Source organism: Microcebus murinus, chromosome 1 (assembly GCF_040939455.1).
Source record: "Microcebus murinus isolate Inina chromosome 1, M.murinus_Inina_mat1.0, whole genome shotgun sequence".
In the NCBI taxonomy this organism is placed as follows: domain Eukaryota; kingdom Metazoa; phylum Chordata; class Mammalia; order Primates; family Cheirogaleidae; genus Microcebus; species Microcebus murinus.
The window spans coordinates 55,644,096-55,657,139 of NC_134104.1; the positions used below are offsets into that span (position 1 = coordinate 55,644,096).

General features: G+C 41.1%; 1 protein-coding gene across 2 annotated transcripts in view; it reads left to right on the plus strand.

The window, feature by feature from the left end:
• The window catches only part of TMPRSS7 (transmembrane serine protease 7), a 37,564-nt gene that overhangs the window by 17,889 nt on the left and 6,631 nt on the right, over positions 1 to 13,044 (plus strand). For both annotated transcript variants that reach the window (XM_012787457.2, XM_076007204.1), the window contains 6 exons: positions 2,324 to 2,430; positions 6,327 to 6,463; positions 8,346 to 8,453; positions 10,548 to 10,658; positions 11,456 to 11,572; positions 12,522 to 12,693. In XM_012787457.2, coding sequence (XP_012642911.2) covers positions 2,324 to 2,430; positions 6,327 to 6,463; positions 8,346 to 8,453; positions 10,548 to 10,658; positions 11,456 to 11,572; positions 12,522 to 12,693 — 752 coding nt within the window. The remainder of the gene's footprint in view (positions 1 to 2,323; positions 2,431 to 6,326; positions 6,464 to 8,345; positions 8,454 to 10,547; positions 10,659 to 11,455; positions 11,573 to 12,521; positions 12,694 to 13,044) is intronic.

Below are 13,044 nucleotides of genomic sequence, written 5' to 3' on the forward strand. Positions count from 1 at the left end.
GAGCAATCCGCCCGCCTTGGCCTCCCAGAGTGCTAGGATTACATACAGGCGTGAGCCACCACGCCGGGCCAGCACTTTAGTGTTTTGAGCACTGTATTTTTATTTGCCCTTCAAAGCACATATCTATGCGGAAGAGATATTCTTGCCACATTTTATAGATAAGGGAACAGAGATGAGCAAAACATTTGCCAGAGGTCACTCAAATAGAAAGTGACCCAGAGAGGACCAGAAGGAATCATGCCTCTCCGTGCATAAATTCTGCCCCCTCCTCCTTTTCTGGGTTCTAAAGATGCTCAGCTTCCCTGCATTTCATAACAATCACTTAGTTGAACATTTACCTGCCTCTCCCTTCCTTCTTTGTATCCCAATAAATTTTGTCATAAAATCTTAGAAAAAGAAAATAGAGTAGTTCTTTGAATGGTCACAGTTGTCATCGAGCCAGCACCATACAATTTGAGTCCACCAGACATAAGCAGGGGTTCCTAGGGGCCATGCGGGTCACCTCCTCATATCACTTAGGAAACGGATGGAAGTCCCAGAAGGGAGCCCCTCTTTCCCTGCTTCTGTGAAGGAAATATGATACATCTTTGCCACAGAAACTTCCAGGGTTATCTGAGGTGGGTTCTTGGGTTGTGTGTATAAAACTCCAGACATATTGTGGGTGACTAAAAGATAGGGTCTGTCCTGCATCCTGTTACCATCACTGACTAAAGAAATATTTCAATGTTACAGGTGCAGATGAGGATTATTCCTCCCTTTCCTTGGTTAATGTTCCCAACACAAAGGTAGAGGGTGGGGAACAGAAACTGAGAATACAGAACATGTAAGGAAGTAGGGTACTTATTTTTTTGTTCCTTTGTTGAAATAGCTTACAATGCTTTGTGAAACTGCAACTCATCACCCTATTTGTCAAGCAGGTTAATACAAGTAGCTGCCCTTGACCAATCTGTGTACAAATGTAGAATTGTGTGCAATTCTGTGTCAGTGGAATCAGTGTGCAAGGGGACTTATTTCCTTTCACTATAATTCCGTGGATTGGACAGTGGTGGTATATATAAAACAATTTTACTTTGAAGCAGTGGAACATACTGAAAATGCCCAGGCAAGCTTCTTGGTAGAGCGTTGCATTGGAAGATGTTCTTACACTATAAAATTTACATTGGTTACTTAAGATACTGTCTCTCAGCTTTCATTTTTTTTAATGTGAAGAAATAGGCCAGGTGCAGTGCCTCATGCCTGTAATCCTAGCACTCTGTGAGGCGGAGGTGGGAGGATCACTTGAGATCAGGAGTTCGAAACCAGCCTGAACAAGAGCAGGACCCCGTCTCTACTAAAAATAAAAATTAATTGGCCAACTAAAAATATATAGAAAAAAATTAGCAGAGCATAAATGCCTGTAGTCCCAGCTACTTGTGAGACTGAGGTAGAAGGATTGCTTGAACCCAGAAGTTTGAGGTTGCTGTGAGCTATGATCATGCCACTGCACTCTACTCAGGATGGCAGAATGGATTCTGTCTAAAAAACAAACAAACAAAAAGAATTAGAAAACTTGATGGGTAAACCACAATTCAACTCTCTTAATGTAAAAACCCTCTCTTAAATAATTCCTGGGTCAAAGTAAAGATCCAAAGGAAAACTTTGACATATCAGACATAATGTATGTGCATATTGCATAATGCAATAAAAAGGTCACTTGCATCGTGTGTGCGCGTGCGTGTTTGCGTGCGTACATTTGCTCACACACATAAGCAGCTCTTTGTTGTTGCTACAAAAGACACTATTTTTTTTTAAAAAAATAAGCAGCTCTTTGTTGCTTGACTGCTTCTGAAAAGACCCAGGGGTGACTCATAACAGCCTTCAGAATACCCAAGTTTAATATGAAGATGATGCTGATTTATTTTTCCTTTATCTAAAGAATATGAATGATGCTTTAAATAAACTGTGCCATTATTTACATCAAAAGAGGAAAATGCTTACACTCATCAACAAGCGGGTGTTTTCAAAGTTAAGTTCATCTAACAGGAGGAAACTGAAATCCAGAGATGTTGATGTGTAGCCTGTCACCCAGCTCTACCTGGGGCCCAACAGCTGCTACTGTGAGTCCCCAGCTGCCCACTTCCTTGTCTGTTAAGCTCTCCACCTCAGCTCGCTTTGTTCAGGGGGACTGGTTCACCCCACTAACGACCACAGGGCATCAGGAGTAGAGCAGCCTTAAACCAAGCCATAGAGATGAGCACTGAGTGAGCGAGGACATTTTAGCTTGAAACATGTACTTTGATAGAAGCATTTTTTTTTTTTTTTACTTAATGTTTGTTTTTCACAGACTCCCTTGTCAACTCTTGGCATAGCACTGAAATTCCATAACTATTCAATAACTAAGAAGAGTGTGAAAGGCTGTGAGCATGGATGGTGGGAAATTAACGAGCACATGTAAGTGATTTCCATATGTGAGGAATCTGACCAAAGGTTCACAGCTGTGGTTCCTTTTCCTCAAAGAGTTTGCACTTTATCATTTACAGATAGGGAAACTGAGGGATATAGGAGTTAAGCGATTTGCTCAAAGCCACTCTGCTCATGAGAGATTGAGACAGGATTCAACCCCGTGTCTTAGGGCTTTTGCCCCCTACCACTATGCTGCTGGGTTACGGGTGTGTATATTCTACATTTCACAAATGTATTTGACAGATAAAGTTTTCAAATCTTGAGCCATGGGGGAAAATAATAAATTGGGGTTCTGATAGTACAAAAAGTAGAGACCACTAGCCAATTCTGTGGGGTAAGAGACACCTAATTGGCCAGGCTTAATCCTGATGCTGGGAAATGGGTCGAAGCTGATCTGATCAGAAAGAAACCTGAGAAATGTGGATGTGTGGGCTTCCTGAACCAACCTAGGTCCTCACTCTTACTCTTAATTTTTACTTTAATTATTGTTTATTTGTATCTAAAGCTATACTAGGTATTCAGTAGATATTGAATAGGTATTCAAAAATACAGGATGCTTTTTCTTGAAGCAGATGAATAGCTTCTCAGTTCACTTTCATAGCAAAATCCGGTAAGGTTAAAGGATTTACCTGCTACTTCTTTGCTCACTGCTATTCTCTGCATGTAATCTTCCCTTTCTAAGTGCTTTTCTTTTTTTTTTTTTGAGACAGAGTCTCACTTTGTTGTCCAGGCTAGAGTGAGTGCCGTGGCGTCAGCCTAGCTCACAGCAACCTCAAACTCCTGGGCTCGAGCGATCCTTCTGCCTCAGCCTCCCGAGTAGCTGGGACTACAGGCATGAGCCACCATGCCCGGCTAATTTTTTATATATATATCAGTTGGCCAATTAATTTCTTTCTATTTATAGTAGAGACGGGGTCTCGCTCTTGCTCAGGCTGGTTTTGAACTCCTGACCTTGAGCAATCCGCCCGCCTTGGCCTCCCAAGAGCTAGGATTACAGGCGTGAGCCACTGCGCCTGGCCTCTAAGTGCTTTTCTTAAACAACCTTCTTTCAGTTCTTTTGGAAATATTACTTGAAAAATAATAATTGGTGCTGTCTTCATTGGAATAGATAGGCTCAATCAGATTTAAAGGCATTCTTGGATCCATTATTAAAATGTAGACTGTACTACTTTGGGGAGTATAATTGAATAGAGCATCTAATTTTGTAGGAATCAGAAGACTTGAGTTCACATTCCAGCCTTGTCATTTAGTAGTTATATTAAGTAGGACAAATTATTTAATCTCATTGATTTCAGTCTGTGAATGAGGTAATGACTCCTACTTAATATGGTGTTTATTAAGCGTTTGATAAAATACACAGCAAAAAAAATTAGCTGTTATTAATGTGACTAATGGACTGCTTTCAAAATGACATGGGATGGATAAATATTATAGAATGTGCCCTAAGGTTTTCAAAATACTGTAGTTTGGTATTTAATTAAAATACAGAATCAGAAAACCTATCTTTGTAAAACTTTTGTCAAGTTGTAAGCCTGTGGCAGAGCTGTACTTTGAAAATGAGGTCCTGTTTTATTTCCACATCACAACAAGCCAGGATGTGTTTGTTGCTGCCACAGTAGATACAAGTAGGGTCTCCTCCTAAGCAATACCGGGAAAGCTCTCTGACCCAAATACTTTCCCTTCAGATAGTCTTGTGGGCTGGCTGAAATCCTATCAAGTTCTTTTATGCTGCTTGTACCCTCAGAGTTTAAAGTGCCAATCCTTCCTATAATCAGGCTTTTTCATCTCAAAAGGAAAGGTTCTAATAGAGCTAATCGGATACCTGGCTGAGAAGTTAGCCTGAGGGAATTGGGGCTGCAGTGGGGAAGGAGGAAAAAGTACTGTGGACTACAGGAACACTAATGGTCTCTCATAGAGCCTGGGGAAGAGGTGTGCGTGCTCAGGGCTTCGGTGTGTCATCCCTGAGGAAACAGACAGCCTTCCCACAAAGCTTTCGCAGAGCAAAGCTTTGGAGGGGGGGCCTTTGGTAAGCTAGAAAGTGCTAGAGTTTAGTATCAGGCCAACTGGTTCTGCTTACCTGCTGTTTGAAATTTACCAAATTACTTCTCTTCTTTATGACTCCGTTTCCTTACTTGTGATATGTCTGTACATAGAAACTGATTCTCTGAGTTTCTCCAATATTTCACTTTTAAACTTTCACTCCACAAGCCACATCATGCCCTGTTGCATACTCTACTCCTTTAGACTCCACCCTGAGCATGGATGCACAGATCTCTGTCCTCTTGATTCCCTCCTAACATACAAGAAAACCCTACGAAATGTTAATGGTAAACACAAAGAAAATCACTATGCTACAGAGATAACATAATCATCTTGTTTTCAGTGTACAGGATTCTGATCTCAGGATAACTTACTAGAGTAGACTCTGGCTGCAGAAATTAGGCTTGGCTCCCAGGGGCCTCTCGGACCCTGGCTCCTGCTCTGCCAGGCAGCCACCTGCAGCTGCTGTCTCTTCTTTGTATCCCAGCAACTGGCCTATCAGCTCATCAGTTCCTGAACTTCAGCCAATTGTGAAAGATTCTTCCTGAATAATAAGCATATTTTCCTTCTTCAAGCTTAAAATCATAGATTCTTTGTGTTCCTGAATGCTAGCATCTGATCCATGGAACATGAGGGTTCCCAGGTGCTTTGGGAGCCTAGAGTGCTTGACATTCACAGGTTCCAGAGGGGAACGTCACCCCCCCCCCCCAGCCCCAAATGTTGCATCTGCTCTGTGTCTCCCATTGAGACCTTGCAGGTTTGGGTTGGGTGCAGTGGCTCACATCTATAGTCCCAGAGCTTTGGGAGGCCAAGATGGGAGAGTTACTTGAGGCCAGGAGTTCGACACCAGCCAGGGCAACAGAGTGAGACTCTGTCTCTAGAATAAAATTAGAAAAAAATCCCTGCAGATTTCACTGTGGTAAAAGCCTTACCCACACAGGGCAGTGGACTAACTTATCATTGGACTGCAATATAATAATTTTCCATGCTCTGCTAACCACAGTGCTAATGCAGTAAGAGTTATTAACAGGAGGGATATTTTCTCAAAAGGAGAACCTGGGAACCTGGAGGACACTAAGTAATGAGAAGTAAAACAATTGAGGTAGGAAAATATTGCAGATAGATGTTAGTTCTTTGAAATTATGCCAAGGACAAGTCCTGAAGCACACATCAGATTTCAGTGTAGATTGAAATAATGTTGTCTTTTGCTGTAGGTGTTGCTGGAATTCTCTGCATACCTGAGCTCATGGATTCCATTGGGGAGAGAGGCTTTTAAACAAATGCATACAATTCTTCTTACACAGTTTATTTATTTATTCACTTATTTATTGAGACAAGGTCTCACTCTGTTCCCGAGGCTGGAATGCAGCAGCGTGATCATAGCTCACTGTAACCTCAAGCTCCTAGGCTCAAGTGATCCTTCACACCTCAGCCTCCCAAGTAGCTGTGACTGCAGGCATGCACCTCCATGCCCAGCTCATGTTCTTTATTTCTTGTAGGGATGGGGTTTAGCTACATTGTCCAGGCGGGGTTATGCAGTTTTTCACCCTGAGAAAGGAAAAGAGGACTGGACAATGAGATACATGTTTCTTCTGACCCTAAGTGTTGGTGAAGAAAACAACAGGTTGATGGTACTGTCATTGTTCTATTTAGCAGAGGAGAAAATTGAGGGGGCAGAAGTTAATCATAGTCCCAGAGAATAGAATGAGTAACTACCATTAACTCTACATGAGCGTCTCTGCTTATGACATCCAAAAGACCAAAGTATTAGTGAATTCACCGTCGGCAGGAATGCGGTCGGCTGAACCCCAAGCTATGTGTCCTCCTGACTCCTGTCTCCTCAGGTACTGTGGCTCCTACATGGATCACCAGACGATTTTCCGAGTGCCCAGCCCTCTGGTTCACGTTCAGCTGCAGTGCAGTTCCAGGCTTTCCGACAAGCCGCTTGTGGTGGAATACGGCAGTTACAACATCAGTCAACGTGAGCCTGCCATCAGCTCCTTAGAGAGACCTTAGTAAATAGCCAAAGGGAGGCTAATGCTTTGTAACTCTAAACTTTGAGAATTTAACAAGTGAACACTACTTTATTTTTTAATATTTCTTTTTACATATTTATTTTTTACAATACATAAGTACATATGTAATAAAAATAAAGATAATAAATACTAAATAAAAGTATATAGTTATTGCTACTGTATTTTAAATTATAAAAGAAATAACTCTTTGATATTACTGATTAATAGTTGAAAAATAATTTCTTACATCATTCCTAAAATATAAGACAAGCCCCATTATTTGGTTTGCTGTTGTTCCTGCCAGCCATAATTCTCTGTATGACATGTATGCACATGTAGAGTGGGTCTGAGGCCAACAGTCATGACCACTTTGGCCTGTGCTGCACAGGGAGAGCTGGTTGGTGGAGAGAGTTCAAATGTCAACCCTCAGAATGGTGAACTTGCTCACACTGAAAACTGTGGAAGAAAGGCCAGGAAGCGGACAGTGAGAATGGCAATGTTTGAGGGAAGTTATTAGCTGGAGAGAGTAGATCATGACCTGCTCAGGAAATCCTCCACCCGTTTTAAAATAGCAAAAGTGGAGGTTATCCACTGAGGGTCTCAGGAGGGCATGACTTGAGCTCCATCTTTGCCAATCCCCAAAATATCTTCTTCTGGATTCAGAATATTACACCCTGAATATCAGAATATTCGTTTCCAGAGTCACAGGTAAATCAGTAAGCTGTATTATTTTTAATTGTTTTTTAATGACTATTTTCAAGTGGCTCATCTATCCACTGTGTGAGAGTTTGACTTGATCATGCATTCTCCTTTTTTTTTTAAACACAAAGAGAGGAAGGATTTATTATTTCTCTAATATTTAACAACAAACTCAGGATTAACGATGCAAGATCAGGCAGGGAAGGAATTACTGTTGAGCAGCCTGGTTGAAGTGGAAAGAATGATGGACAGGGAGGTAGGAGGCAGGAGTCTGGAGTCATGAAGCCAGTCACTAACCTCTTTAAGTCCAATGTGATATGATCAGTGGTGACTAATATATTTTGGAACAAAGACCACTTGAAAATGTAATTAAAGATATACAGAATAATGTATCTGATCACAGGGATTCAGAGACAACAGAAGTCCATTTATAATTCCCTAGGGGACTCTAAAGACCCCACATTAAGCATGCTGGACCCTTGAAATCTTCCAACTTTCACATTTTTTTTTTTTTTTGAGACAGAGTCTTACTCTTTTGCCCAGGCTAGAGTAAGTGCCGTGGCATCAGCCTAGCTCACAGCAACCTCAAACTCCTGGGCTCAAGCAATCCTGCTGCCTCAGCCTCCCAAGTAGCTGGGATTACAAGCATGTGCCACCATGCCTGGCTAATTTTTTCTATATATATTAGTTGGTCAATTAATTTCTTTCTATTTATAGTAGAGACGGAGTCTCACTCTTGCTCAGGCTAGTTTCGAACTCCTGACCTCGAGCAATCTGCCTGCCTCGGCCTCCCAGAGTGCTAGGATTGCAGGCATGAGCCACCACACCTGGCCTACATTTTTCAAGTATACTATAAGGCCATTGAGCCGAGTAAAGGCCATGGAGTTAGTAATAAGTTTGCTTGTGCATGTATATAATGCTTGTGCCTGGATATAATGTTCGCTCAGAGCTTCTGGTGGATTGCTTTCTTCTTTGCTCTTCTAATTTCTGTATTTTTGTCTTGCAATTCCAACAGCCTTGATGTGATGTTATAATTACCACCGCTACCCTTTCAACTCTCTACCACTGAACGCTTCCTATTTCTTTGCTAGTGTGGTCTGGTGATTTTCAGGGTCCCACCCAAGGTTTTCTATTTTGTATTGCCTGTAGCCTGCCCTGTTGGATCTTTCAGATGCTCCTCCGGTTTGTGTGTCCCTCAGGCCCAGCGCTGTGACGGTGTAAACGACTGCTTTGATGAAAGTGACGAACTTTTCTGTGGTGGGTATTCAAGCTTTTCATGTGACTTTCTTATGGACAGGCAACTTCACAGGGCTGTTGCTGCTGCTGTCTACCCTTGGTCTTTGTGTCTGTTATCTATCCCTGAGTAACCAACTACCTCCAGAACTCAGTGGCTTTCAACAGTTATTCTCGATCATGCGCCCATGTGTTGTCTGGGATATGACTGACCTAGGCTGAGCTCATATGGGTGGCCCTGCTTCAAGCACTGGGTCCTCTTGGGATTGTTTCTTCCCAGGTCAGGATCAGGTCTACTCTTTATGGCTCTTTCGCTTATTGAGCCAATGGGCTAGTCATGGCACTGGTGGAAGCAAAGAAGGGGTGAGCACAAACGGGGTTCCTCTTAAGGCCTGGGCTTGGAACTGGCACACTGTAGTGTATCATATTCCCCTGGTCAAAGCAAGCTGCACAGCAAAGTCAAGGCATGGGAAAGTTTACTCTGCACACCTTGGGGCCATGGCAAGGGTGGGGTGCATGATGCTACCACAGGGAGTGAAGATCAGTGGCTAATAACTTATTCCACCACAATCTTAAATACAACAATCCTCTTTGAAAGCAAATATATCCATCCAGAGAGAAGCTCAGAAATAAACTCTTTCAGCATGCTCATTTATAGAGTCCTACTGTTGTTTGTAAATAAAAGAGAAAGTTTTGTTGCTTTTAAAAAAACCTGTATAGTTTGCATTGACTTCAGATTGGCAATGACAAAAGTGTGAGGTACTGGATATTCTTATTTTGAGTGGAGAATCTCAATCTTGGTTTTTCATAACTATTTGAACCACCTTCCTACATCTATCTCCAGTTTCAGGGAGCCATATAGGAAGGACAGCTCACTGGATAATGTGACACCACTGGCAATACCTTCTCCTGAAGGTCCAGAGTGTTTAATTCAAACACAGTTATGATGATGATGCCATTTACTCGTTTCCATATCCTTGGGGAAATATGATAGTAAATATACTATAATAGCTAACATACTACTTGTGAAAAATTATACTAATGAAACAATAACCTGTGACTCTATACCTTCTTTTCTTATTGACTAAACAAAACAAACAAAAAATCCTCTTAACTTAAGGTTCACTGACCATTTAAATGTATAGAGTCTTCTATTTCTAAAGAAAATAAATACTGGCCATTATCTAGTAACTAAAGTTTTTTTACATTATTATTCTCTGCTCTGATGCTCCAAATAAAAATAATTAGTATTATTTTATAATAACTATTTTTTGGTAATCATTATTTCTCATTGTGCCATTTTTTTGAGCTATTCTCTAGGAGAATAGCTTAGGAGACTTAAGGAACTATTTCAGGGCAGCAATGTCCTCCCTTCTGCTCCTCACAAGAGATACCTCTGAAAAAAATAGGAGTAGATAACAAAACTAATAACTTTTCAAAAAACCGAAATGTCTAAAATGTCTAAGGAATCATACCTTCTAAAATGCCAATATACTATGCCTGTTATTGATGTAAAGGCAATTCATGAAAATATTCCATGAATTCCCTAAATTAGCAAATTTGCTAATTTAGGTAATGGATCTCTCAGAATAAAATAATTTTAAAGAGTTTTCTTTACACACAGACCACAAGTCTGTTGTCCTCTAATATCTCACATTCATTTACATATCTCACATTAATTCATTCAACAAACCTTTAGTGAGCACCTACTATTTGGTCAGGGGCTTGAGGTAAAGAGACGAATAAGACAAAAGCCTCAGTCTCAGGATACTCCTACTTTGTTTAGGAAGGTAGACAAGTTGAATTTAGGTAACAGCTTATTATTTTTATTTTCCTTAACTTACTCATGATACACTTAATTGTAATTAAATAAATAAGCCACCAGAGTTCAACAGTTTTATACAAAAGCAAAAATCAGATCTGATAAACTTAAGTGCTAGGAACTTCCTCCAAAGTTTAAACATCTGGTTTTCCTCATAGAAGTGCCAGTCTTAAGGAAAATATGCCTTTTATTCTATTTAAGTCATCTGAATGATTTGCAGCTATTGAAGGGTTCTCCTGGTCATCAGAGAACCCAGCTGATGTCTCAGGCTCATGAGCTTTCTTTTCTCTTTCTAGTGAGCCTGAAGCCTGCCTGCAATGCCAGCTCCTTCAGGCAGCACGGCCCTCTGGTCTGCGATGGCGTCAGGGACTGTGAGAATGGCCGGGACGAGCAGAACTGCACTCAAAGTAGGAAGGGTCCTATACACTCTGCTGTTCTTCCTATAAAACTCATCTAAATCACAATCAAAGTACTTCTACTGGGTTAGGACAATCAACTTGTCCCAGTTTTCCTGGAACTTTCCAGGCTTTAGCACTGAAAGTCCCTCGTTTTGGGAGCCCTTTTAGTTCCAGACAAACTGAGATAGTCGGTCACTCCAAATGGGGTGGAATGTGTGTGTGTGTATGTGTTCATATGTGAATACTGGCAGGTTTTCATTGCTTACTTGCTTTTAATGCTGCTTTAGATTGTAAGATACTGAGGACTTGATACAGACAAACTTGCCAGATACTGTGATGGGACACGTTCTATTCTTGCCTTGCAGAAACACAAACCTCCTATTGGCTGTGAAACAACTGTGCTATAATTCACAAATCTGTCCATTTTCCTCCTTAATAATATAAAAGGACTGAGTGTGGCTGTGATTTTTGCTCAGAAACTTTCTTGGAGAATAAGACAGAGTAATAGGCAAAGAGGCCACAACTTAAAGCCACTGACGTGGCCAATTCCTTTATATGTCGCCTACAGTGGAAGAAAGGAGAGGCGGTTGATCCTCAACAGATGTGCCTCCCTACCTGCCTTTGAATGGCTCTGCTTAGGTGAAGGAGCAGGTCGCTGTGGGTTGTTTCGTTTCTCTCTGCCATTTTTCCCAGAGCAGCAAAGCCAATCCTATGGCTAAACCATCCTTTGCAGTGAGTGTTCATTGTCATTCACTCAGCTCTATTTTTGGTTAGGAAAAGCTGTTTCTTCTTTTGTTCATTTTTAGGTATTCCATGCAACAACAGAACTTTTAAGTGTGGTAATGACATTTGCTTTAGGAAACAAAATGCAAAATGTGATGGAACAGTGGATTGTCCGGATGGAAGTGACGAAGAAGGCTGCAGTGAGTAGAAATTCATTCCTTCTGATTCTAGTATTCTATTTACTTGTTTTTGTTTGTTTGTTTTGTTTTGTTTTTTTTTTATCATTTTCATTCCCTTATTGTGTAATTCCCCTGGCAGAGGTTGCCACAGGCCCAAGGAAGAATAGTAAATATTGGTGAATGAGTCTGAAATTGTTTCTCAGAACTAAAAACTCTTCAGTGGATTCTGTCTTCTTGATAGCAGCATTAATGCACTAGATTTTTATACTGAGAGCATTCACTTTGCAGTAAATCTAATCAAGGGAGAAGATCTTAAAAACCCATGAGAAAATAGTTACTGGAACACAGTGTATGACTTTGTTAGTTATGCCTTAGGTTATAAACAATATCAAGTGCTGATTTTTTCTTTAGCTAAGACCCAATAATTAATCTGGCATATGTTCTTATTAGTCACAAGGCCTCTAATTGGCCATGCGGCTACATGTTAATTATATCTTTTTACCAATACTATTTACACTGGAAAATAATTGCTCTGATAACTAGTTTTTTCTTAGTAGGTTTTCATTTGCCTTGGACTTATAATTTATCTCCCAAATGCTTTCTCTCACATCAGCACAACTTGAAAGACAGTCTCACTTTTGTTATATTTGGAACATAGAGTTTCCTCTACCTAGCAACCTTACTCCACAGGCTGCTGTTTGTATCAGTCTAGCTCTTACTGTAAGTCCCCTCCTTCCCTCACATGCATTATTGTGTAGACTCTGTGTCAGGGCATGTTTCAGGAAGGAGGGGCTGTTTTCTTGGTACTGGTTTTAGACAGACCCACATATTCTCTCTCCTCCAGATAAGCAAGAAATTTCAATTTGCTTACCCAGTGAGTCTGTTCCCAGCCAGCACTAAACCTGACTTAATTTCCAGTTTTTCTTCCAAGTCTACCCTCAAATCACATATGCACTTTCCTCTACCAAAGGCTGCAGCAGGAGTTCCTCCACCCTTCACCGCATCATCGGGGGCACAGACACCCTGGAGGGGGCTTGGCCCTGGCAAGTCAGCCTCCACTTTGTTGGATCTGCCTATTGCGGAGCCTCAGTCATCTCCAGGGAGTGGCTTCTCTCTGCGGCCCACTGTTTCCATGGAAACAGGTAGGACATCACAATCCTCATTCTCAAGAGGCACTCTCTGACCACAGTCCATACAGCTGCCCTCAAATTGTGGGAAGAAGCTCCCTGCTGGAAACGTTCAATCAATTCAGTTGATTTTTTTTTCTTTTTTCTTTTTTTTTGGGGGGGCTATCAGTTGTGTGCCAAACATTTTTTTTTTTTTGGTATTATTGATATAAAGAAAAAATAAAACAAAGGAAATGTCAAGAATGAATAGGCTTTTACTAAGGCTGAGAAAATAATATAGAGCTTTCAAGTCAGAGGGAGCAAACCTCTGAGAATGTGTGCAGAATGCAGAGAACAACAGGCATGGAAAATGGCTGGAGTCTGGGG